This window comes from Venturia canescens, chromosome 2 (assembly GCF_019457755.1).
Source record: "Venturia canescens isolate UGA chromosome 2, ASM1945775v1, whole genome shotgun sequence".
NCBI classification, from domain to species: Eukaryota; Metazoa; Arthropoda; class Insecta; order Hymenoptera; family Ichneumonidae; genus Venturia; species Venturia canescens.
The window spans coordinates 25,711,648-25,735,436 of record NC_057422.1 but is presented as its reverse complement, the minus strand read 5'-3'; the positions used below and the strand labels follow the sequence as shown (position 1 = coordinate 25,735,436).

The 23,789-nt window shown below is 42.1% G+C and overlaps 2 protein-coding genes across 2 annotated transcripts; both read right to left on the bottom strand.

Moving 5' to 3' along the window:
- Positions 1-813: 813 nt before the first annotated feature.
- Positions 814-2,229, bottom strand: LOC122406310 (uncharacterized). Its single transcript, XM_043411706.1, has one exon. It carries the CDS (start codon positions 2,227-2,229, stop codon positions 814-816), a length of 1,416 nt encoding a protein of 471 aa, XP_043267641.1.
- Positions 2,230-21,352: 19,123 nt separating this feature from the next.
- On the bottom strand, positions 21,353-22,972 carry LOC122406309 (uncharacterized). The gene has a single exon (XM_043411705.1). It carries the CDS (start codon positions 22,970-22,972, stop codon positions 21,353-21,355), a length of 1,620 nt encoding a protein of 539 aa, XP_043267640.1.
- Positions 22,973-23,789: the final 817 nt, after the last annotated feature.

Sequence of the window (23,789 nt, the reverse complement as noted above, 5' to 3'; positions counted from 1 at the left end):
AAAAATCCATGAGGTATTGAACGCTGAACCTTGAGATTACTAATCGCCAACAAATGCATCTAAACCATCTAGGCTATCAAAATTGATTACATTTATGTAGTATATAAATTGTGAAAGAGTTTACTATATACTTTTGCCAGTTTAGACAATATAATATAGGGCTCTATTTTTGCAAGGAGTCTGGTGTAGGTGGTAAACGAATAATAAGTACGCCGGTGGTGCGAGAAAAATAGTGAGGAATTTATCCCTCCGCTGTTCTATCGTAAGTACAGTATTTGCCCGACAATTAGTGCGATTAAGCCCGATGATGAAAATGCGAGTTGACCCGGTGTTCGTCGAGCACGTGCGAGACGAACAAGATGGACGACCGAAGCGTGCTCGTGAGAAAGAACCCGATGATTTTTTGAGATATTCCGTTAAATGAGTCCGAGAGAATGTTCCGTTAAATGCGCAGAGTCCGTGTAATGATTTGAACCGAAAATGAATAAGAGAACCCGAATTTGATACCGAAAACTGGTGAGAAAGTGAGATGCAGTGATTAGCCGTATTGCACGCTTCAGCGACCGGATCAAGACTGAGGCATCAATCATGGAGATCGATGATGAAGCCCCGCGCACATGCGCGGTGTGCTTCCCCGGTCCCGTGCTAATTACTGCCCAGGAGGTGGCGACGCCCCCCGTGAGCGCGTGAAACGAGCACCCGGCTGCTCTAATTGCACGCGCCCAAAAATGTCCGAACCCGCGAACTGGCGACGCCAGCGGCGGAGCGCGAGAGCCCGGCCCGAATTCTCTCGCGCTACCGTCGAGGCCCCGCTCAATCCTGAACATTCCGCCCGCCATCGGCAGCAGTGCTGTCGATTGATCCCGGTTGAGGCACTGGCAAGAGTGCCAGTTTGGTGATAGGCCGTGTGAGTGTGGTCGTCGCCGTTTTGAGTGTAACCACCCGTGTGAGCCCGTCCTTTCCCGGATGTAGTTGTGTGACCCGTGCCCGTGGCCACTTTGTGGGTGACGTGTTTTCGTTCATGAGTAGAACCATAGATCCGACCCGGATGTCGTGACTCGGATGATGCCATTTTGATATAGCCTGCTGCCGTTGCAGGTATCCCGATGACCAGTGCTCCCAGTAGTATTGAACCCGTTCCTGGAGCCATTGCCACCGTGTGAGGCGACCTTGAGGCACATCCCGTAATGAGGGCTCAGGAATGGAGGTGAGTGTGTCCCCGATGAGAAAATGCCCAGGGGTGAGAACCGAATAATCATCCGGGTCATCCGACAGAGGCTCCAACGGCCGCGAGTTGAGTATGCCCTCAATTTGTGTGAGAAGAGTCGGAAATTCTTCAAACGTGAGACTGGCATCCCCAATCGTCCGCCGGAGATGATACTTGACCGATTTTACTGCGGCCTCCCATTTTCCGCCCATATGAGGTGCCCACGGTGGGTTGAACACCCATTTAATCCCGTCAGTTGCCCCAGTGTGCTGAATGAGTTCGGATTCCCGTGTACCCGTTTTGAATAATTGTCGTAGCTCCGCTGCTGCACCCTGAAAGTTGGTTCCGCAATCACTTTGGATCGTGTGCGGAATCCCGCGTCTGCCCGTGAACCGTCTGAGTGCTGCGAGGAACCCGTCCGTGGTTAAATCTGTAACAACTTCAAGGTGCATAGCGGAGGTAGCGAAACAAACGAAAATGCACAACCAGCCTTTGTGACATTTGCTCCCACGCCCGCGCCAGCTTTTGAGTGAAACTGGCCCCGCGTAGTCGACCCCCCAGAAGAGAAACGGCCTTGCCGGCGTAACCCGTGAGATTGGCAACTGACCCATTAGTTGCTGTGCCTTGAGCGCCCGGAAGCGCGCGCACCGCACGCAACGCAAAATGTATGAGCGTACTGGCCCACGCCCGCCGATGATCCAGCAGCTCTGCCGTAGATAAGCCAGAGTGAGTTGAGTCCCGCCGTGGAGAGTGCGCTCGTGGGCATCAGCGATGAGAAGTGCCGTAAGTGGTGAGTCCCGAGGGAGAATGACTGAGTGCTTGCAATCAGGTTGTAAGGCTGAGTGCTTCAGCCGTCCTCCCACCCTGAGAATGCCTTGATGATCTATGAAGCCCGTTAATCGCGTGATCGGATGCGATTTCGGGAGAGTGTAGCCCGATGTGAGTGTTTTAAGCTCTGAAGTGAAGTATGCTCCAGTAGATATACAACACCGGTTCTGGACCACTTTTTCTCTACTGCGCATGCGCAGAAAAATCCATTGCGCAGGTTCTACTGCGCATGTTCTAGAAGGTTCCATGGGAGGGGGGGTACTGCGCATGTTCCAGAAGGTTCCATGGGAGGGGGGGGGGGGGGATCGGTGACGTCATAACTGCGCAGTGACCTTGTTTGCGTTGGGCGAATTACGGTGACGTCATAACTGCGCAGTGACCTTGTTTGCGTTGGGCGAATTACGGTGACATCATAACAGCGCAGTGACCTTGGGTGTTTTTTTTGCGTCATAGGAGAATTGAGGAGGGGTCATCACTGCGCTGTGACCTTGGGTGTACAGAAAAATGATGCGTCTGGAAGCGCAGTGAGGGCCTTGGCAGCGAAGAAGTGGGGGTATTTCTAGGGCAAGATATAAAAGATTGGAATTAAGCGTAGAAAATTTTACTTTTCAAGTTGATCTCAAGATGGACAGATGTGCGTATACAATCGATCCATTGAAACCACCTTCGATGTTGACTAAAAATGATCTCAAATCGATTCCCAAGGTTCTGCTCATAAAATATTATAGCAGATTCATTCCTTCGTTATGGGATCGATTACCTGAACATTTGCAAAGTGATAGTGAGATTCAGTCGTATCAATATTGTCATGATCATTTTAATCCACCATGGGTGCGGTCTCATATTGATGATCTGGGACCAATACGTCGAGACTGTGAAAAATGTTGGGTCATGGAGCAGCTAGTGAATACTTATGCAATTTATTGTACAAGAAATCCTACTGAAATGACGGCAGAAGAACTCTTGATCATATCACCATCAACATTCAAAAAATATTTCAGTGACTTTACAGATATTTTGTGGGAGCGTTTACCACATTATTACAAATCTGACGTTGAAATTCAATCATTTCGTCGATGTTATCATCATTGGAATACATCTTCGATGGGAGAGCACATTGATGCCCCAGCACCTTTACGAAAAAATTGTAAAAAATGTCAGGAGAGTGAAATTCACTCATGAACCTGCCCCTCGACGTGCGCGTTGTAAACGAGGCCGCTTCGAGAATTCTCTGTTTTTTCTGGAAATGTTTATGATATAATTATTGGAAGGCGACTTCTGCGCGGTTTTGGTAGTTTCAAATTACTTTTTTGGTGGGGGTAATCCCTATAAAACAAATGGTTTTCAAGTTGTTACGGCTCATTACGTTACACGATGGACGACTTGACACCAGATGAGATTAAGCACTTGTGCTGTCTTCCCCCATATTTCTGTGACTACGATGATGCTGTGGTCAAGTATTTCGGTGATGATCCACCGGAAAAAGTATACGAGTTTCTACGGGATCTATCGCAGTTCCAAGCAAATTTGGAACAAGTGAAAAGTGAACGGAAAAAGAGTGAACAAAAATGTGCGCGCTGCGGTTATACTCAGGGATCATTCGGGACTATCGAGAGCCACATTCGAAGTTTACATCGTCAAGTTGAAGAAATAAAAATGAAATTGAATGAGCTGAACGTAGACGATGACGACGACGATGATGATGAAGGAATCAACCTTGACGGAAGAATCAGCAACGTGATTAATCTTTTTCTAACATTGAAGAAGCGTCTGGAGAATATGAAGGAATTTATAGAAATCATACGAGTATAATATGTAGAAAATTTTTATTATTATTTTTACAAACGTATGTAAATGTTGAATAAAAAAAAAAAAAAAAAAAAAAATTACATGTTTCCTTTTTTCCCTCTTACATCAGTTTTTTTACATTTCCGCTAATTGGGTTGTATTCAACGATCCGATCGTGTAGAATCAGACAGTACGCGGATGTTTGTGGTGGGAACGGAGTTCCCGATTCAAATTCCAAACGTATATCCACTGGTCCTGATTTCAGGAACTCGTTTTGTTTCGAACAATCGATAACAATGAGAGGGGCTTTTTCTACAAAATCAGCTTTGCTCAACAAAGGTTCTGACTCTTTGCCGTAGTAAGACGCTTGGAAATTCGCATACATATCGTATAGCAGAGCGTACTGATTGTGACTAATATCGAGATTCAAATTTCCATAAGGATAACATTGCGAGTTTAGAAACAGTTTAACATCGCGAATATCGCAATGATCAAAATTACTCGCATTTTTTATCGCGTTATTTTTTCTCGCGGTTTGAAATCCAAGAATCACGTATCGCGGTTTTTCGAGCTGCGTCGATGTTTTTACGACCCACACGTGTTTCGAGGTGACTGGGAGTAACGGATACTCGTACAATTCCCACGTACGAAAACTCATGGCGATGGATGGATCTTTGGCGATGTAGTTGAGCAATTGAACTTTTCGTTGATCCGATACTCTGATATACGGAATCATCCATTCAATTTTGAGTAATGAAATTTTGAATTGTTCAGCAGCAGCTTCGCCCGGTGTTTGCACAACAGCATTCATATCGCTGTTCGATCTCGTGAGAATCAGCTCGTGCTTGGCATTGATGACAATTCGATGATAATCCTCAGCGAATCCGAGAATAAGACTTAGGGGTATTGAAAGGTCAAAATTTCCATTATCATCCGTCAATGATGTTGCATCATCCTCACGCCAGCCAGCATTTTCCATCTCTTTTCTAGGATTTTGCGATACGTAATTTTTCATGAGTGTCGTGAGACCAACATTTTTGCTACGATCGATCTCGATAGCGTTCAACTCATAACGCATTTCCTCAAACAGATGACAGATGGCATTATTGGCGAGTCGTGTATGTTGAACCGCAGTTCCATCTGTTTTCGTTAATTTTCCATGTACGTGCAAAGAGCTTTTACTCGGGAGCAAGCACAGATCTTGATGTTGAACGGAAATGCGGATTTCATCGTTGTTGTTGAAGGTTGCTGACGCGAACGGTTGATGCGCATGAATTTCGTAGTGGGCGATGGCCTCATCGAAGATAACGGGTTTTTGTATGGCTAGGATTTCTTCCATGGTGGTGTAATGCATGCAATTACAATACAGCAAATTTTCCACTTTTTCTTTTTAGTTTTAATCCCAAATTCTTTAGGAACTGAATGTTTTGACGTGTTAGCTCCTTGAGAGGTGCTCGACGATTGATGGATTTTGTACACATCGATTCGTTTTTATAGCCCAATCCAACTTTAGTATTAAATACAATACCCATTATGTTGTTTTAATGTGTAATCTTATTGTTATAATTTCACCACGAAAATTCACCGGGTTTCCGTCTTGATCTACAAGTCTGAGCTGAAGATGATCTATTGACTGTACGGCGATCGGTAGATAAATGACGTGCGATGGTACTTCTATGATCTTATATCCTGGCGGAACAACGGGAAAAAATTCATGGATCGTGTGCACTCGTTGGTCATTGATGTAAGCACCTGTGGTGATATTGCACTCGACTCGTAGAGAATTGATTTTAAGAATGGCTACAGGTAATTCGGACTTGTGTACGGCATTGGCTTCCAGTTTGCGTGCCACGAATCCCAACAGTCGACCGATCGAGTCATCGGGTTCGAAATTTATTTGCTGATTACACTTTATCTCGCTGCATAGAGTATTGTTGTTTGGCCTGAGGTTTATGAAGATGTTTTTGTCAGAGAGTGCACTCTGTAAATAGCGCTCGATATCCGCATTTTCGTAGCTCCCAGTAGGTATAGTCACAACTTCTTGTCCCACATAAAATTTATTCTTGCCCACATCGATATTCGGTATGGAATTGAAGGTGAGCAATTCGACGAGTCCGAGGGTATAATTTTTGAACGGTAACAGTTCTATAGGTGGGAAGTAGTAAGCATCCAATACGGAGCTCGTTCCCGAAAGCGTCAGCGTGAAAGAATTATTCATGGTAGTTGTCGTTCAACTGATGATTTGCCACTAAAAATCATTCTTTTTATATAAAAAATTCAAGCATAAATGACCACACACGACAGTATCGTAGTTCTGATATCGTTCATGATTGTATGTGATAGTGCTACCAACACCGAAATATTTCTTCAAATCTTGAGGTGGTTGGAGATTGCCAAAACTGTCAAAATACATGACTTTGTCGTTGGTTTTCCGGTATGCGGCCCAATGTGTGCCAGGCCCATCCTTGTCATCCAAATTTACAATAGCCGATTCGTATTTTCGAGGACCGTTCTTGGGTAAGTTGTTTCTCATGAAAACTCCGCGAAAATGAGGAATTTTCATAGCTCGAGCATACTTTATCAGATCAAAGTCGGTGAGTGCTCGGTGTGGTAGCTTTATGCGTTTTTTGTTAAATACAGTCCCATGCCTTTTTTGTAGGGTTTCAGGTATAGTCCTTTACCCATCGCGATAGCTTCCATCGTTTCATTGTGTCGTTTACTTTCTTCCAATTGACGCTTGGCAGCGCTAGCATCGTTCACAGCTTTCGCTATTCCTGCTGCGCCACCAGCGAGAGCTCCAGTGGCACTCAGCCCAGCGAGAATAGGCGCGAGAAGTGGTAGAAAACCACCAATTTTCGTTGGCATTGGAAGAACACGAGGTGACTTCACTTTGCTTCGTCCACCCGCCTTTTTTACTGCATCACGTGCACCTCTGAGAGCCGATTTTATGGGATTCGAACCACTCATCGATGCTTTAGCTGAATTGATAACCTGTTTCAGCGTCGTCTTGCTATGCTTTCGTTTTCTCTTGACACCCATACCGAGCTTCGTTTTGGCTTTCATCGTGTTTGCTATACCCCAAGCCACTGCTTTTTCTCCAATACCAGCGTCTTTCGCGAGGACTCTTTGCCAGGCTTTTTCCTCAAGTACTCGATCCGCTTCGTGTCTTGCTGGAAGATTTTCACGACTCTTCGAATACGCAATGTCGTGTTCCTTGCAAGCAGCGTCCAGAGGGTTAATACCGGGATCACCTCGTGCCACTCTTTTTGCTAATTTCGTACCTGGACCACAGTACTGATAGCCTGGTACGTGTACTTCGAAAGGGAGTTTATTGATCAGTTTATTGACAAATCCTTTTCCGCGCTTTCGTTTGATCATAATTGGACCGATTTAACTTTTTTATGGAGCGAATTTCTTTAAACTCGAAGTTATAGAATTGTATCGATTCATTTTTTCCGATGTGCATCGGAAGAAAGCTCGTTTACGACTGACAGATGCCTTTATAAGCACCCTGCTTATATGTGTTCGTGTCAGTCGTTATCAAGATGAGATTCGAAACACAACCCAATAAATTGACCGTCATGAATTTCGACGATCTTGCTCAGAAAAAACAGCGTAAACGACGTCACGGCCCTCTACTGCCAAATAGTGTGCGTGCTGTAATATGTGGCCCCTCCAATTGTGGTAAAACCAATGCTCTTCTTACTCTAATTACCCATCCCAATGGTTTGAGATTTGAAAACGTTTATCTGTACTCGAAATCGCTGAATCAGCCAAAGTATCAACTTCTCAAACGCGTACTCGAACCCATAAAAGGGTTGGGATATTTTGCTTTTCAAGATCACGAGCAAGTGATCAAACCGGAAGACGCTCGCCCGAATTCCGTAATGATTTTCGATGATGTTGCCTGCGAAAAGCAAGACAACATGAGAGCTTTTTTCTGTATGGGCCGACATCGAGACGTTGACTCGTTTTATCTTTGTCAAACGTACGCTCGTATTCCCAAGCATCTAGTTCGGGACAATACCAATTTTATTGTACTTTTTCGTCAAGATGAGATGAATTTGCGACATATTTATGATGATCACGTGAACACCGACATGTCATACACGCAGTTCAAAGATTTGTGCTCAGCATGCTGGAGCGAGGATAAATATTCTTTCGTTGTAATCGATAAAGACAGAGACGTCGATGACGGTCGATATCGAAAGGGTTTCGACTGCTTTATAAATACAGAAGCATCGATACAGTGAGATCAGTCAATGTTCGGTCAGCATGCAGAGCGCAGAATTTAATAAGGAAAAAGATGTTTTACGGAAAATCGCTCACGCGAGTGATGCAATTCGACGTAAACATAAACTCATAAAATTAGGCAAAGAGACCGTTGAAAGGGTCATGGATGAAGTGTTTCGTCCTGTGGTGACTCCTCTGAAAAAAATTGCGAGTCAACAAGTAGAGAGTGTAAAAAAAGAGGTAAAAAGAGAGACGAAAGAAGCGATAAAAGAGGAGGAAGATCTCGACAATACTTTCAATACCGCATATGATGATGATGATGATTATCAACAAGTGTCAACTGAGAAGGACGCTGAGCCATTCAAGGAGCAAGCTTTTGAACCGCTTGTTCAGCAGTATCTGCGAATGTTTGGAACGGCTGAAGAAAAAGAACTGGATACCTCGTACGGTGTTCGAAAACTCGCGGGAGGCGTTTTAATGATTGGTGACTCACCCGCGACATTTGACGACAAACTCGTCTCAGTGAAAAACAAGACATATGAAGCCTCGCCTGGTTTACTCGAATTGATATTCAAAAAATTACCAAACAGAGAGATCGTAACTGCAGCAGATATGGATAATTATGGAACCATCATTATCGACACGAGTGCTCACCGAAAATACTATAAAGCTGAAAAACCTATTCGCACGGAGAGCAAAAAATACCAAAATATTATCTCGAATATTCTTCCAACACGAAAAATTGGTAAAGCTTTGCCACGCTATATGACTATCCCCAAGGAAAATATGGATTTAGTTTATTGGGACGATCCTAACGAGCTGGTCGATAGATTGCGTCTTCTTCTCGCCTCACAAGCCGCTGGAAATACAAGCCACAATAACGAAATAATATCCATCATTGAGGAATTACGTGAAGCTCAAATAATTTATTAGCCAGTGCGTACTAGTCGAGTTCATTACAATTATGAGTGTTGACGTGTTTGGACGAAAATTATTGGGTGATCCTCGAGGTGCCCAAGGTCCTCCTGGTAATGGATTTAAATTTACAATCGATGGTCAGTATGATATGGACAACAAGAGATTGTGCAATCTTGCCGATCCTAAACTGGAAAATGATGCTGTCACTGTGCGGTCGATGCAAAGTTTTGTAAATACAGTGCAAATGGAAAAAAGTAAAAATCTTGAAGAACTAACGCTCCGTAATTATGAGCTCATTACGAGTTTGGAAGCGCGACTGAGAACATTGGAAAAAGCTGCTATTGAAAAAAACGATAACAAGTTGATGCCGAGTATGCAAACTAGACAAGAGTTGAAAAACGAAACATGAATGAGAAAAAAACGTTGGTGGTTGAGGAACTTCATAGGCCTGTACGAAGAAACTATCCCCGTCGTCATGTGAATATTCGTGGATTGGATGAAACCTGGCAGGCGAATCTCGTGGACATGTCAGCGTACGCATCGTTCAACAATCGGAAGAAATTCTTGCTAACGATTATCGATACATTTTCCAAATTCGCCTGGGCTGTTCCGATTAAAAGTAAAAATGGCAAAGATGTGGCGGACGCCATGAAATCTGTACTCGCAAAAGGTCGTGTACCACAAAAATTACACGTTGATCGAGGCAAAGAATTTTATAACAGCGACTTCAAAGCTCTCTTGAAACATCATAATGTTGAATTATATTCCACATTCAGTAATATGAAAGCATCGATATGTGAACGTTTTAATCGTACTTTGAAGGCAAAAATGTGGAAGCAATTCAGTTTGCGTGGCTCATACAAATGGATAGATATTCTACCAAAATTGATGTCTAGCTATAACAACAGCAAACATCGTACGATAAAAATGAAACCAAAAGATGTCACTGCTGAGAATGAAAAAAATATTCTACGAAATATTTATGGAAATTATCGTGTCAATCGTACGCGTAATATAAAGTTTAAAATTGGAGACAAAGTTCGAGTCAGCAAGCACAAACACGTTTTCGAGAAAGGCTACACACCGAATTGGACAACTGAGATTTTTACCATAAGCGAGATACGAAATACCGATCCCATCACATACAAGCTCACGGATTATCAGAATCAACCGATCGAAGGTGGTTTCTATGAGGAAGAACTCACTCTAGTCAGAAATCCGGATATTTTCCTTGTGGAAAAAATAGTGCGAAAACGTGGAAATCAGCTGTTAGTAAAGTGGCTAGGTTTCGATAGTACACACAACAGTTGGATAAATAAGAAAGATTTGTAAAAGGTTCAACTACAACGTTCCTGCAATCAGTCGTGTCTTGGCAACCATACGGAAAGGATCATTCTTTGTCATAAAAAACGATTTTGTAAAAAATTTTTAAAAATCCAAGTGTTCTCAACGTCGCTGCAATCAGTCATGTCGTGGCAGCTTAACAAAAAGGATCCAAAGGATGAGTGGGATAAGTCGTCGGAAAAACCGTCAACAAATCGATGTACCGTTTATGAAAATGGACGATGTATATGTGGTAAACCGTCATAAGCTTCTACCCAATAATAATAAACGATGATGATTTTGTAAAAGATTTTTAAATAAAAAACAAAAAATATATTCTAGTGTTTTTATTATAGCCATATGGTACAGTATCTGTAGTATCGGGTAAAAGAATTCTCTTATCATCTAACCAACTTAATGCTAATTTTTTCTGTTTGACAGTATTGACTTCATGTTTTTTGCTTTGAATTAAATACTGATCTCTTACTAAATTTTCGTGCTCGAATAAACATTTTTTATAATCTTCAAATTCGATTTCCCTTAATGTCGATTGTTTTATACCCTTGGCACGTTTTTTAGCACTCTCTTCACCAAATACTTTAAACGTATACAATTTCGCTCGAAGTCCGATAAATTCCTTCATAATTTTTCCATTCATCTCATCTTTCATTAGACCGAGAACTTTCTTATTTGCCAAAGGTATTCCATAAATATTATTCGCTGGATAATCGGAAGTATCAAATTTATGTATATCGCGCTTTATATATTCATATATATCGGGCATATTAAAGTGGTATAGAAGGCTATCAGTGTCCGTGTACATTAGTTTTGCTCGATCGCCAAAGGTATTTTTAACGTAATTATAGTGAAAATCATATATGTATGTTTTTGATAGATCAAGGACACAAAATCCAACGTAAATGGGTTTGTTGAAATGTACTTTGATGCGATTCATTTCAATTATTACAATATCATGTTCGAAAACAGTGCAGCTATGGAAGTTGGGCTTCGCAATGAGAGCCTTTGCACCATATCGACCTTCCCACTGTGTCACGAGTTTTACGTCTTTCTGTTTCCTCACATTTTCCATAGTTTTTCCGAATACCGCATTATTCATCAATTTGAAAAAATTTTTTTCAAATTCATTGGTTGATTTTTTTCGTAATTCGGTGTTCAAGTCGATGTATGTTTTGAGCCATGGAACTTGATGAAATTTTAAAACTCGGTGAATTTTTGTCAATTTCAGTCCGAAATTTAAGCATTGTTTCAAATTTTTGTAATGAATAACGTATTTATTTTTCGGCAAAAATGTTGTCATTAATTTTGAATGTTTATTGTGAGGAGGTGCGTTGTGCTCGGGACAAAGAGGCAGATCTTTATGCAACTCGAAAAGCTCCTCAGGATATTCCAAATCTACTTCGAAAATATATCCTATCGAAGAGTCATCGGGGATATTGAGAATATCTATAGGCTCGGACTCCCATTCGAAAGAACCAACAGGTAGGTATTGGGACATGGCTGCACCGTACAAATTATTCACGTCAAAGTACATTAAATACGATTCCTCTTTGCTTGGATCAAAATCGGCTCCCATGTACCGATTGTTTGCATGAGCATATCTATTGCAACACTGCGATACACCACCTCGAATGCCTTTTTCGATAAACAGGAGCATTTCAGGATCTGTGAGGAGTTCAAGTTGAACACCCGTACATTTGAGCATCGCGTCAAAAGCAAGTCCCGGAGCTGTAAAATAATGTAGAGGATCCAAGCCGTACGTCGAAGAGCAGTTGCGTCGAAAATTTTCAAATATATCAGCCAATAGTAAAACGTCTGTCTTTAAATATAAATCGGAATATTCACCCAATGAAATAATGTTGAAAATATTCCAAATGTTTTTTGCGTGTTCGTAATCTTGCTCCGAAATGTTTGCATTATTTAATTTTGAATAAAAATTTTCTTTCGATGGCAACTGCTCTTCGTCGAGTTTCTCCCACGAGTCCACGTATTCGTAAGGGAAAACTCCCTTCCTCGTGAGCAACTGGAATTCCTCTACAGTACTAGAGTGCTTACGTGTGATTGACTTATCCTCATCCCTCAGGTATGAGGCTAATTTTTCGAGACTATTAGCCATAAACCTGAAGGAGTCGATAAACCGTAAATTTACATTTGTACCTTCAACGTATTTCGTGAATGAAATGTATCGCTCTTTGTTTATAGGGAGAAGTTTGACTGTGCCGTTGAATCGTGTAGCCAATGTTTTGATTAAAAAGTGTGAGTCATAGCCAGAGAGATTGTGAAAAACTATTGGGATACTATGAGATTTCGTATAATTCAAATTGCATCCAGGATGCGCAGCACCCCGATAATTTCCTGTGAAATGGCAATGATCGCGGTGCTTTACATCCGCGGAGTCGAACGGCTTTTCACAAATATGGCATTTTGTGGCATTTCTAAACTGTATTTTTTCATCCGATGTGAGTGGTTTCATCGGCACAATATTTGTCAAATAAGAATTAACTGTTTCTGCGATTTCGTGCAATTGATCGATGAACCACTCGATACAATCGGTTCCACGTTTCATATCGAATTTTGAGAGTGAATCGTTGAAGGAACATTTCAAATAATACGCAGCACTGTGCGGGATATGCTTTTGAGACTCACCCATTGATTCGATAAGGCATTCGAGATCCGCGTACACGACGAACGGTACATCTTCTTTGAACCGATAATTTTTGAAATTCAAAATTTTATTTTCCTCGGTCGGTAAAACCATTTTCGTTTTGTTTATGCTCATGCAATCACGTTTATGATTTTCAAAAGACTGTTGAAGGTAAAAATGGTTCAAACAGTTATCACAAAACCATGTGCGTTTATCATAATTTGTAACTTGAGAACTTAGCAAACGTGATAGATTACGGATCCAAGCAAAGTGGTAGATTGGTTGGAAATTGTCTTCTTCATCTATATCCATATTTCCCTCAATCATGAGAAGATGGATAGTGGATTTATCTGATTTGATTTTACTCAAGTACAACGGCACTATTTCACTTTTTTTACCACATTTGTCCACACCGTATACGTTAATCGTCAAATTGTTCATTTTTTCAAATTTGCAAATGTCTTTCAAGGCAATTGGAAAACGTATGCCATCGTATTTCAATACTGTCTCGAAGTCGGGGTACGAACTTGTACGGTCGGCATGATTTTCTGCTGGATGAAGTGCTGCTGTCACAGTCCACAAGAAACAGAACTCATCGTTATTTTTTATATTGACGACAGCTTTTTTCATTTTTATATCTCGTGGGATATCGGCATATGTTGAGATACCACCCCGCAGTGGCTCGTAGCGATTGATGTTCACTGTCAAATTGATGATTTCTCGCATCGACCAGCCGGAATCACGTTCTTGGAATTCTTCCACGTCAACCAGGAGGCGATCTGTCACATTTTCGTCGAACCATGTCTGAATGTCCGTGGCTGTGAGAATCGCCATGTTTCGCGTGTTAAAGTACTTTGTTTCTTCAATCATAGCACCGTTTTTTATCATTGAAAATTTACACGCCAATACAACATTGGCTTTGATATTCCCGTCTTTCTTTAGTACATTTTTTAATCGTTTAACTGTAACGACTTTGGCGTCGTATAAAAAAGATCGAAGGTCCTTGTGTATGAGATTTACTACTGCACCGGTTCGTATACGGTTTTGAAAAGCGGACTCCAAATGCGTCCAACGAACGCGATCGGATGTTTTGTCTCGCACACCGATATTTCCACCCGCTCGAGCTCTGTACTTTTCACTCAGAGCCTTGAGCAGGGAAATCGTCGTTTGAATTCTTGTTTTTTCACCACTCGACAAATTTGGTGTTTTCAAAATTTTATTAAGGAGCCTAATGTTTCGAGCCTGGTGATTTTTCCACTTTTCTACTTGTTCGTGTGGTGCGTGTTTTAATGCTATGTAAGCATTTTCCATCAGCCTTATTAATTGCAAACACTTTGCCGAATCCATTTTTTAACATTTGTTAACTTGCAAAAGATTACGATGTGAATGATGAGATCGCACAAGCAAGGATCATTATATATGAAAAGTCGTAAAAAGAGACAGCGATATAATTTTGCAACGCTAGAGAGGGATGAAAACATTTCTAAAGAATTTTTGCGGCAAGCTTTGTAATTTGATATTAGAAAGAGATAGAAATATTTTTCTGAGAAATGTTTATGCTTCGAAATATTTTCCGATGAATATTTATTATTATTATTTGTAATATATTTCTGCGAATTGTTTATAAGTTTTGAAATATGATATTAGAGGCGCATGAAATTGTTTATAATAAAGTCCTTTGGAAATTTATTGTAAGATGATATTAGAAAAAAGATATTTCTGCGCATTATTTTGGTGGTATTACAATAATTGTAATATGATATCGTGAAATATTATTGCGCATTATTTTTTGGTGGTATTAAAATTATTGTAATATGATATCGTGAAATATTTCTGCGCATTATTTTTAACGATAAACAATATGCGCCTTAGGAATCTTCGAGAATGATTTAGGGGGGGTGGGATCAATAGTATAAAAGAATCAACAACTTGAGGATGCTTTATCAGTCGAATTTTAACGATCGATGAACAAGCAACGAGAATTAAAAATACGCATCGACCTATTTCTGAAAGAAATTCAAGAAGTAAAAAATCTTATTCAATCGAAAAGTGATATTGATTATCTTACTAAGACCCTGGCTCATCTGAAAATCCATCGAGAAAATGGATCTATCAAAAATCAACAAAGTTAGTCGGCTTGATGACTTCTTGCCTACGAGAAAATTTGCTGACTTGAAACCGGGAAAAACGTATCAAATCACCAAAATGAGAAGTATCACCACCATGTATGGTCCTCAAATCACCGCCATTCTGGATGAGGAAATTTCCGTATTTTTGCCAGCAAGGATCATCAAGTTGTTGCAAGACGATCAACAACAATTCGAACAAATGTGTCAAGCTGCTGCAGAGAATCATCTCTATATACATTATATCGGCGGAAAATACAATCACTGTGAATTTTCGTACGTGTAACAAGAAGATTTTTGTTTACAACATAAGAAAAATATGTATAACCAAAAATGGTATAAATTTTTAACAACGAATAAAATATTTTAAACATAATTTATTATTTCATTTTTCTTACTGATTTCATACTTGATTACCAACAACTTTTATCGATCCGCAAAATTTTCTTCATTACGGTCCCATCTATGGTCTAAGCGTTGAACCCCTTCCTATACAGCAGAACGTGTGCATGAAGCATCTCTACATAGCAACGCGAGAACTCGTTGTTGTAGTAGTGCGTGGGGCAAAGCGTCATACTCCTACTACATTCAAATACCGTAGTAGCGCTCCTTATCAGAGTCGAACCTCTTATCCCATGATCGCAGTAACCGATGCAGCATACATGCTCGAATTTTGTCCAAACTCGAGGTTGCTGAGAATAATATTTTTTTAGTTTTGAAAAATATTATCGATGAGAAAACAACGATGATGAAAAAAACAACGTCGAATTTTGCCCAAACTCCAGGTTGCTGAGAAGAACTCGATGATCAACTAATTAACGATGAAGAAAAATTCAGATTTTTTTACCGACGTTGCAGTGAATAAGACGACGAACCCAAGTTTCGAAAAATATTATTGAAGAGAAACAACGATGATGAAAAACAACGATGATAATGACACATATCAATGAAGAAGGGAAAACAATGACGTGAGAAGTACCGCATATTTATTGCAATAATGAAGATGACTGAAATACATTCAAATTTGTAATATTATTTTTATTTTATTGAAGGAATAAAATTACAAAAAATTACCGAGAAATGAAATTACAAAAAATTATTAAAAAGATAGAAAATTTATATGAAAAAAAAATATATAAATTTTTATAGATTTTGAATATATAAACGTGAAACACGGTGAAACACCTCCCCAGTGAAAACTGCAACAGAATAAAAAAATTGTATTAATAATAGTGAAACATTTTTTTTTTTTCACGGTCATCGTGACTATCGAAAATTTTTTTTCAATTTTTTCTTCACATACAAAAAAGGAGTTTTGTAATAAAATTGATTCAGAAAAAAGTTGTTGCAAATTGCATGAAAATAATGTACTCTGAATTCGAGATCATTTACTGTATAATTAGGAAAAAATGCATTCTTAATATTTTTGTTGAAAAAACTAGAGAAAGCTGCTTTGATATTGCAAAAAAATCTTAAAGAAACGATAGAAATTCTGTGGTATTTTCAAATCATTTTTTACCTTAAACATTCTGTGGAATGGATACTGGTATAAACCACCAGTCCCCCTCAGGATCGATGAAAACTTCCGCCTCAACATCGCCGATCTCTAAGGTGACTATTTCATCATCCCTCGCTTCGATGAAGGCTGTCATCGCCCAAATAATAGCATCTTTTACTATGGCTTCATCATGTACCCTTAGCCAGTGTCTGGGTATGTGAGCACGAATAAATTCCGAAAAATCTTCCATTTTTTTTTCAAATCTGAAAATAAAAAAGACTATTAAATAAAATGTTACAATTTATAAATTTGGTAATCGCAAAAATACACAAATATTTTTTTTCATTCACAATATACATACCTCTTTCGAAGGTCCAACTTGTTGATCGTCGTGATAGATTTTGGGCGAGTTCTGTTGGAGCCAGCTTTTATAAGGTTTCATTTGTTTATATTTGTGCGCAGAGTGAGAAAAGAATAAATTTTCAAATGCGCACATCATACACAAAGGAAGATTGGTGAAAAAAATATGTGCGTACCGCTCCATAGCATCTACCGAGATCGCGTTACCGAAATCGAAATAATTCTAACGTCGTCCACATATGATAAAGCGTTAATGGCTTTATTTTGATCCATACGATAGAAACGAACATATAAATGCTCACACGCATCGATGGGGCATTCTTTTTATTTTGACGCAGCTAAAAAATAATGCGTCACATTTCTTACCATCTCATATTAGATGAAACAAAAAATCTTCTTGTTACACGCACGAATAAATTATATCGAGCGCTATTAGCACCGCGATCATTGCCATTTCACAGGAAAAAATAATTGATTCTCTCGTGAAAATCCTCAGTCATGAAGCGATAGAATACTCACAATCAAAAATTGTTTTTAAATGGAAAAAATGATTTTTTATAATAGAACATTTTCTTAACGATAGATGGTTCTAGAAGTTTCTACAAAAGTATCTATCAGTAAGAATATTCAATAAATAATCATTCAAAATTCAAATGCATTTCTATAGATTTTCAAATTCAAATGCATTTCTATAGATTTTTTTCAATATCATTTCTATTTACAAATGATATATGCAAATTATTTGTTATAAAAGGTACTTTGCAAAAAACATTGTAATCAACAATTAGTATTAATAATAACGTAATGCGTATGTCGTGAGTCTCGTGTCACTGGACCACGCGAAAGAAGATCGGGTTACAGGAGATAAGACGTTCCACTACGAAAAATGTTTATTCAGTCTATAGATAAACTTGAATAAGCAGGTAATAATTCAATTTTTTTCTTGGATCATAGAGCATAATGGATTATACGCATTGCTACGTATTCACGTCACTCGGTCACCCAGAAAAATATAAATAATTATTTTTTCTCCACGTGGCTCGCTCCGCAGGGCATCATGTTACAAGCATGCTCGAACTACCACGGATTTGTTGTTCTATCGTGCGGCTCATGACTGATATCATATTTGAAAGATGAAAATGAGTCATTTTCTTTCTTAATCAGAGATTGATATTTCTTTCTATTTGCAAGCAGTATTGTGAGATTTAAAAAACTTGGAAACATTTATATATATATATATATATATATATATATATATATAGGTCAGACGGCAGATTCCAGGACATATTCCAGTTTTGAGGACAATTCTGGAATTTTTTTTAGTAACACGGATGGCAAACGTTGCGCTCCTTGGCTGGGCTACTCTGGGGTTTTTGACCTAAAAATTCCGTCTCTCCGGCGCGAAGCGAAGAGACCCACCCATTTACTTCTCAAGAATTTTCTTTTTTCTTTGTTCAATTTTAAAAAATTGAAAAAAAAAAATTCTTAAAAAGTAAATGGGTGGGTCTCCCCGGCGCTTCGCGCCGGGGAGACGGAATTTTTAAGTCAAAAACCCCAGAGTAGCCCAGCCAAGGAGCGCAACGTTTGCCATCCATACCTTTTATAGTAGCATGATTCTGGAATTTTTTTTAGTAACACGGATGGCAAACGTTGCGCTCCTTGGCTGGGCTACTCTGGGGTTTTTGACCTAAAAATTCCGTCTCCCCGGCGCGAAGCGCCGGAGAGACCCACCCATTTACTTCTCAAGAATTTTCTTTTTTCTTTGTTCAATTTTAAAAAATTAAAGAAAAAAAATTCTTGAAAAGTAAATGGGTGGGTCTCCCCGGCGCTTCGCGCCGGGGAGACGGAATTTTTAGGTCAAAAACCCCAGAGTAGCCCAGCCAAGGAGCGCAACGTTTGCCATCCGTGTTACTAAAAAAAATTCCAGAATCATGCTACTATAAAAGGTATGGATGGCAAACGTTGCGCTCCTTGGCTGGGCTACTCTGGGGTTTTTGACTTAAAAATTCCGTCTCCCCGGCGCGAAGCGCCGGGGAGACCCACCCATTTACTTTTTAAGAATTTTTTTTTTTCAATTTTTTAAAATTGAACAAAGAAAAAAGAAAATTCTTGAGAAGTAAATGGGTGGGTCTCTCCGGCGCTTCGCGCCGGAGAGACGGAATTTTTAGGTCAAAATCCCCGGAGTAGCCCAGCCAAGGAGCGCAACGTTTGCCATCCGTGTTACTAAAAAAAATTCCAGAATTGTCCTCAAAACTGGAATATGTCCTGGAATCTGCCGTCTGACCTATATATATATATTTTATTTATCATACAAATTTTCAGAAAAAAATTGACATTTGAGACAATTTATGATTAACGGTATAGGTCCATCGAATTCGTCAGTATCCGTTTTTTGATAGTGTTTTCGACATCGACGATAACTCTCATCGATGCACCATTCTTCAAGAAGTCTGCTCCATACGTCGTCAATGTCCTTCCATGCGTATGTTAGAATAAATTCTTGAGGAAGACGAGCGATATCCTCCGTCTTCATTGCTCTCAGACTTCCCAATGTAGTGAAGATTCTTAAGGATCATGGAGACGATGAATTTTCAACACCATGCTTCAAATACCATTCCTTCAAACGGTGAACGTTTTCAAAGGCACAATTGTATTCGCGTACCCCATTATGGTACTTGTAATGTTGATATATTGGTGCGGGTAATTTTCGCAATGCGGGGCAACCCAAATCCTCCATATTAATGATCAACTTTGAATCTCCTATAATATCGGTGATCCATTGCTTTTTTTCCAACCCTTTCACATAAACAAAACTCACATTTTTTAAAATAATGTCAAATACGTTTTTCACTTCATCATAAAGAATATCACCGGTATTCCATGGGATACCGTGATGGTTGCGTTCACACCACTTATTCTGACTCTTATACTTGGCTGGTAAACTATCCCATTCACATGGAGGCTTAACTAAAAGGCATCCAAACTCCTCATAAGCTTCCGCACTGGGATAAATTTTAATGACAGCCAGCTCTTTCAATACGAATTTATTGATAGGCATCTTAAAACCTTGCAAATCCAAAATGGCTTCCATTGCTCAGTTTGTTTTTCACAGTATCGCAATGCTCAAGTATTCAGCATAAAGTGACGATGAGGGAAAAAATCTCCTTTTATAGGGTACATCCCCACTCTGATACACATTTTTCCTGAATTTTAGAATCGGAACTCTTGAGATGAAATCGAGATGACGTCATCAATCAGATTTCACGCAAGATCACTGCGCAGTTATGACGTCACCATAATTCGCCCAACGCAAACAAGGTCACTGCGCAGTTATGACGTCACCGTAATTCGCCCAACGCAAACAAGGTCACTGCGCAGTTATGACGTCACCGATCCCCCCCCCCCCTCCCATGGAACCTTCTGGAACATGCGCAGTACCCCCCCCTCCCATGGAACCTTCTAGAACATGCGCAGTAGAACCTGCGCAATGGATTTTTCTGCGCATGCGCAGTAGAGAAAAAGTGGTCCAGAACCGGTGTTGTATATCTACTTGCTCCCTGAATGGCTTTCACCCAATAAAGCCGTGAGTTCTCCAGGTCTCCCGGTGTGATGTTGGCTGAACCCGATGTACCGTCGCCCGCTCTTTTCAGGTTTGTAATCACCTTGAAGAGCCATGAGGTGATTCGCAACAACCGTGTGAGAGATGAGTATTTCAAGATGAGATCGTAAACCGGTGAGGGTGATGTTGCGAGTGAGAGTGTAAGACCTGGCCGCTCTTCGAGCGCCGCTGCGTCCCCCGTCCCGATGCGTTGAGTTGGCCAATGGAATGAGTCTTTTGCTAACCAGTGAGGCCCGTCCCACCATGATGAATGTCGCGCGAGTTGTGAGATGGTTAGCCCCCGTGATGCGCAATCCGCTGGATTGTCCCGACCCGGTGTGAATCTCCATTGGGCCCGTGGCACGAGCTCCTGTGCCAGTGATACCCGATTCCGAACAAAATCCTTCCACCGTGAAGGATGAGAAGTGACCCAAGTGAGCGTTACCATTGAGTCCGTCCATAGGTATACCCGTGAGTCATCAAGGCCCAGCACGTTTTGCACGTGGTGTGTGAGTTTAGCAAGCAGCACCGCTGCTGCGAGCTCCAACCGAGGAATTGTGAGCCGTTTGATCGGTGCGACCTTAGTCTTAGCGCAGACTAGTGAGACCGTTGTTTGATTACCCGCGCCCGAAACCCGAACGTACACAGCTGCGCCCATTGCTAGTTGAGATGCATCCAAAAACCCGTGTAGTTCGACCGATGTACCCGTCGCGATGTTGAGCCACCGCGGTACCGAAACCGTCCCGATATGCGATAGTTCCTGCCGAAACGCGACCCAGGAGTTGCGAACTTCCGTTGACACGAGGTCATCTCAATTTAACTTTTCTAACCAAAGCCTTTGTAAGAGAACTTTGGCCCGAATCGTTACCGGTGAGAGAAAACCCAATGGATCGTATAATTGTGCGATCTCCGAGAGAATGATGCGTTTCGTGATCCCGTCCCCGGCTGTGTACTTGTGAACCGTGAATTTGAACACGTCCGTGTGAGGAAGCCATGCGAGACCAAGGACGTTTGTCTCACATTCTTCAAATACCCGAGCGTTTTCCGTTGAGGAGGTCGCCCCGACTGCCGTGAGAAGCTCCGGATGATTGCTCTGCCACTTGGCCAGAGGAAAGCAGCCCGCTGTACAAATCCCGATGAGTTGCTCCGCTTGCGTGATGAGATCTGCGAGCTGGTCAGCACCGCCGTAAATATCGTCCACATATCGCCCCTTTGTAAGAGGGGCGACAGCTTCGGGATATTTCCCGCCCTCGTCTGTAACCAGTTGATCCAGGGCCCGTCCCGCGAGAAATGGTGCTGACCGAGTACCGTAAGTGACCGTGGTGAGAAGGAATGGAACGACCCGCCCGCCCTCGTCCACCCATAAAATGCGTTGTAAGTCCCAATCACTTTCGTGAACCCGAATTTGCCGGAACATCTTAACGATGTCGGTCGCGAAGACGAAACGGTGTCGTCTGACCCACAAGAGAACGTCCGAAGTATCCCGCTGCAGTTTCGCGCCCGTGTGCAGAATGTCGTTAAGCGAAATTCCCGAATCTGTATTGCACGACCCGTTGAATACAACACGTAACTTTGTGGTGAGCACCCCGTGGTGCGGCAAGTAGTAAATAGGCCCGAGAGGGGCGTGATTGCCCGAGACTCGAGTCATGTGCCCCAATGATTCGTATTCCCCGAGAAACGTGTCGTAGAGGCCCTTGTAGCTTGAATCCCGATTGAGTTTGCATTGTAGTCGATGGAGACAAGAAGAAGCTGTGTGAAAAGACCCGCCCAATGTCCCCGATGCGGATTTAACCGGCAATCTGACGACGTACCGCCCGTCTGAGTCCCGTTTGTGTGTCGTCAAGAAATGAGTCTCACATTCCTGCTCGTCAGGAGTGAGGTGCGATTCGCCCGAGCCCGAGACTTCTTCCTGTACCCAAAACTGTGTGAGGAGATCCTGAAGCTCCTGATACCCGTGGTCCACTGCAGCGTGATGAACCAACCCGGCTGACTGTTGAGAAGAGTCCATAGGACCGAGAACGATCCACCCGAAAACCGTATTCTGTGCAATCGGTGTGCCGTGAGGCCCCCGCTTGATCTGCTCCCGAATGAGTTGCCCATAGATGTCAGCCCCGAGAATTAAATCGATGGACCCTGGTGAGAGAAATTCCGGGTCTGCAAGTGGAAGACCTTGCAGATGAGAAAGTGAGATGTTAGGAGGTGTAAATGAAGGGAGAGTAGGCATTAACTTTGACAAAATGTGAGCCTTTATTGAGACAATGTCCGATGAGTGCATAGACCGAAGCTTTACGCTAACCACCCCGCGCGTGTGGCCCGAATGCATCCCGCCGATCCCGATGATCGGTATTACCGATGCTTCCCGGTGAAGCTTGAGTTGCGGCACGAGAGAAGCAGTGATGAATGTGATCTCCGCGCCCGTGTCGATCAACATTCGTACCCGGTGAGAAGCCCCGTGTGGTGTGGTGAGGTTAGCTTGACCCGTTGCGAGAAGAACTGCCGGCCTGGCAGCTCCCGAGGCGGACAAAGTTAATGCCCCGTTGTCTCATGCGGAGCTTAATGAGGATGGTCCCGCCGTAGAGGCTCCCGATGGCTGCAGCGCCGCCCGATGTGGAAGCTCCCGTTGAGGAAGGCTGAATCTCGTCCCGAAACCGAGAAAGGATTGAGGTGATGCGCTGGTGCAGGTGGAACGCCTGCGAATATACGTCCCCGGTGACGTATGCTCCCGATAAGAACGCTGGCGTGCACGACTCCGAGATCGCGTCGTGCACCTGTGAGAATTTGCTCCACAGCTCCGTCGACTGCACCCGCAAATTGTCGAGCTGCGAAGGGGTGAAATCCCGTGCGACCGCCTGAGTCACCGTAGTGAGCAGTGACTCCAGGAGTTTTACCCGAGCGTTCTGTGTAGCCACCTTGAGCTCGAGCGGTCCCGTTGCCCGATTACCCGCTCGAGGTGGGTTCCGTGTGCCCGGTGACGGTTCCCGGCTGCCCGATCGAGAATTATCCCGTGAGCGTGAGGTCAAATCCCGATTGCCCGCGTCCAGCTCCTGGAGTGAGGCTGCGGGGGAGACGTCCCGCCGCGGTGAGGAGGATCCCGGTGGTCCCGTTGGAGGAGCGACCTCGTGTCCCGTGGGGACGAGGAGGACTCGATGCTCTTCGCCCGGCTCCGCTTTTGGGTGTGAGGATTCCCCGTCCGACATGTTACCTGTTGAGCGCAACCGAATGATAGAACCGTCCGAAAATGCGAGGTA

What these genes read in the sequence shown, in the direction of transcription:
- LOC122406310 (XM_043411706.1), bottom strand. Translation starts at nt 2,229, where the DNA reads ATGCGCAGTAGAGAAAAAGTGGTCCAGAACCGGTGTTGTATATCTACT.
- LOC122406309 (XM_043411705.1), bottom strand. Translation starts at nt 22,972, where the DNA reads ATGTTGATCGACACGGGCGCGGAGATCACATTCATCACTGCTTCTCTC.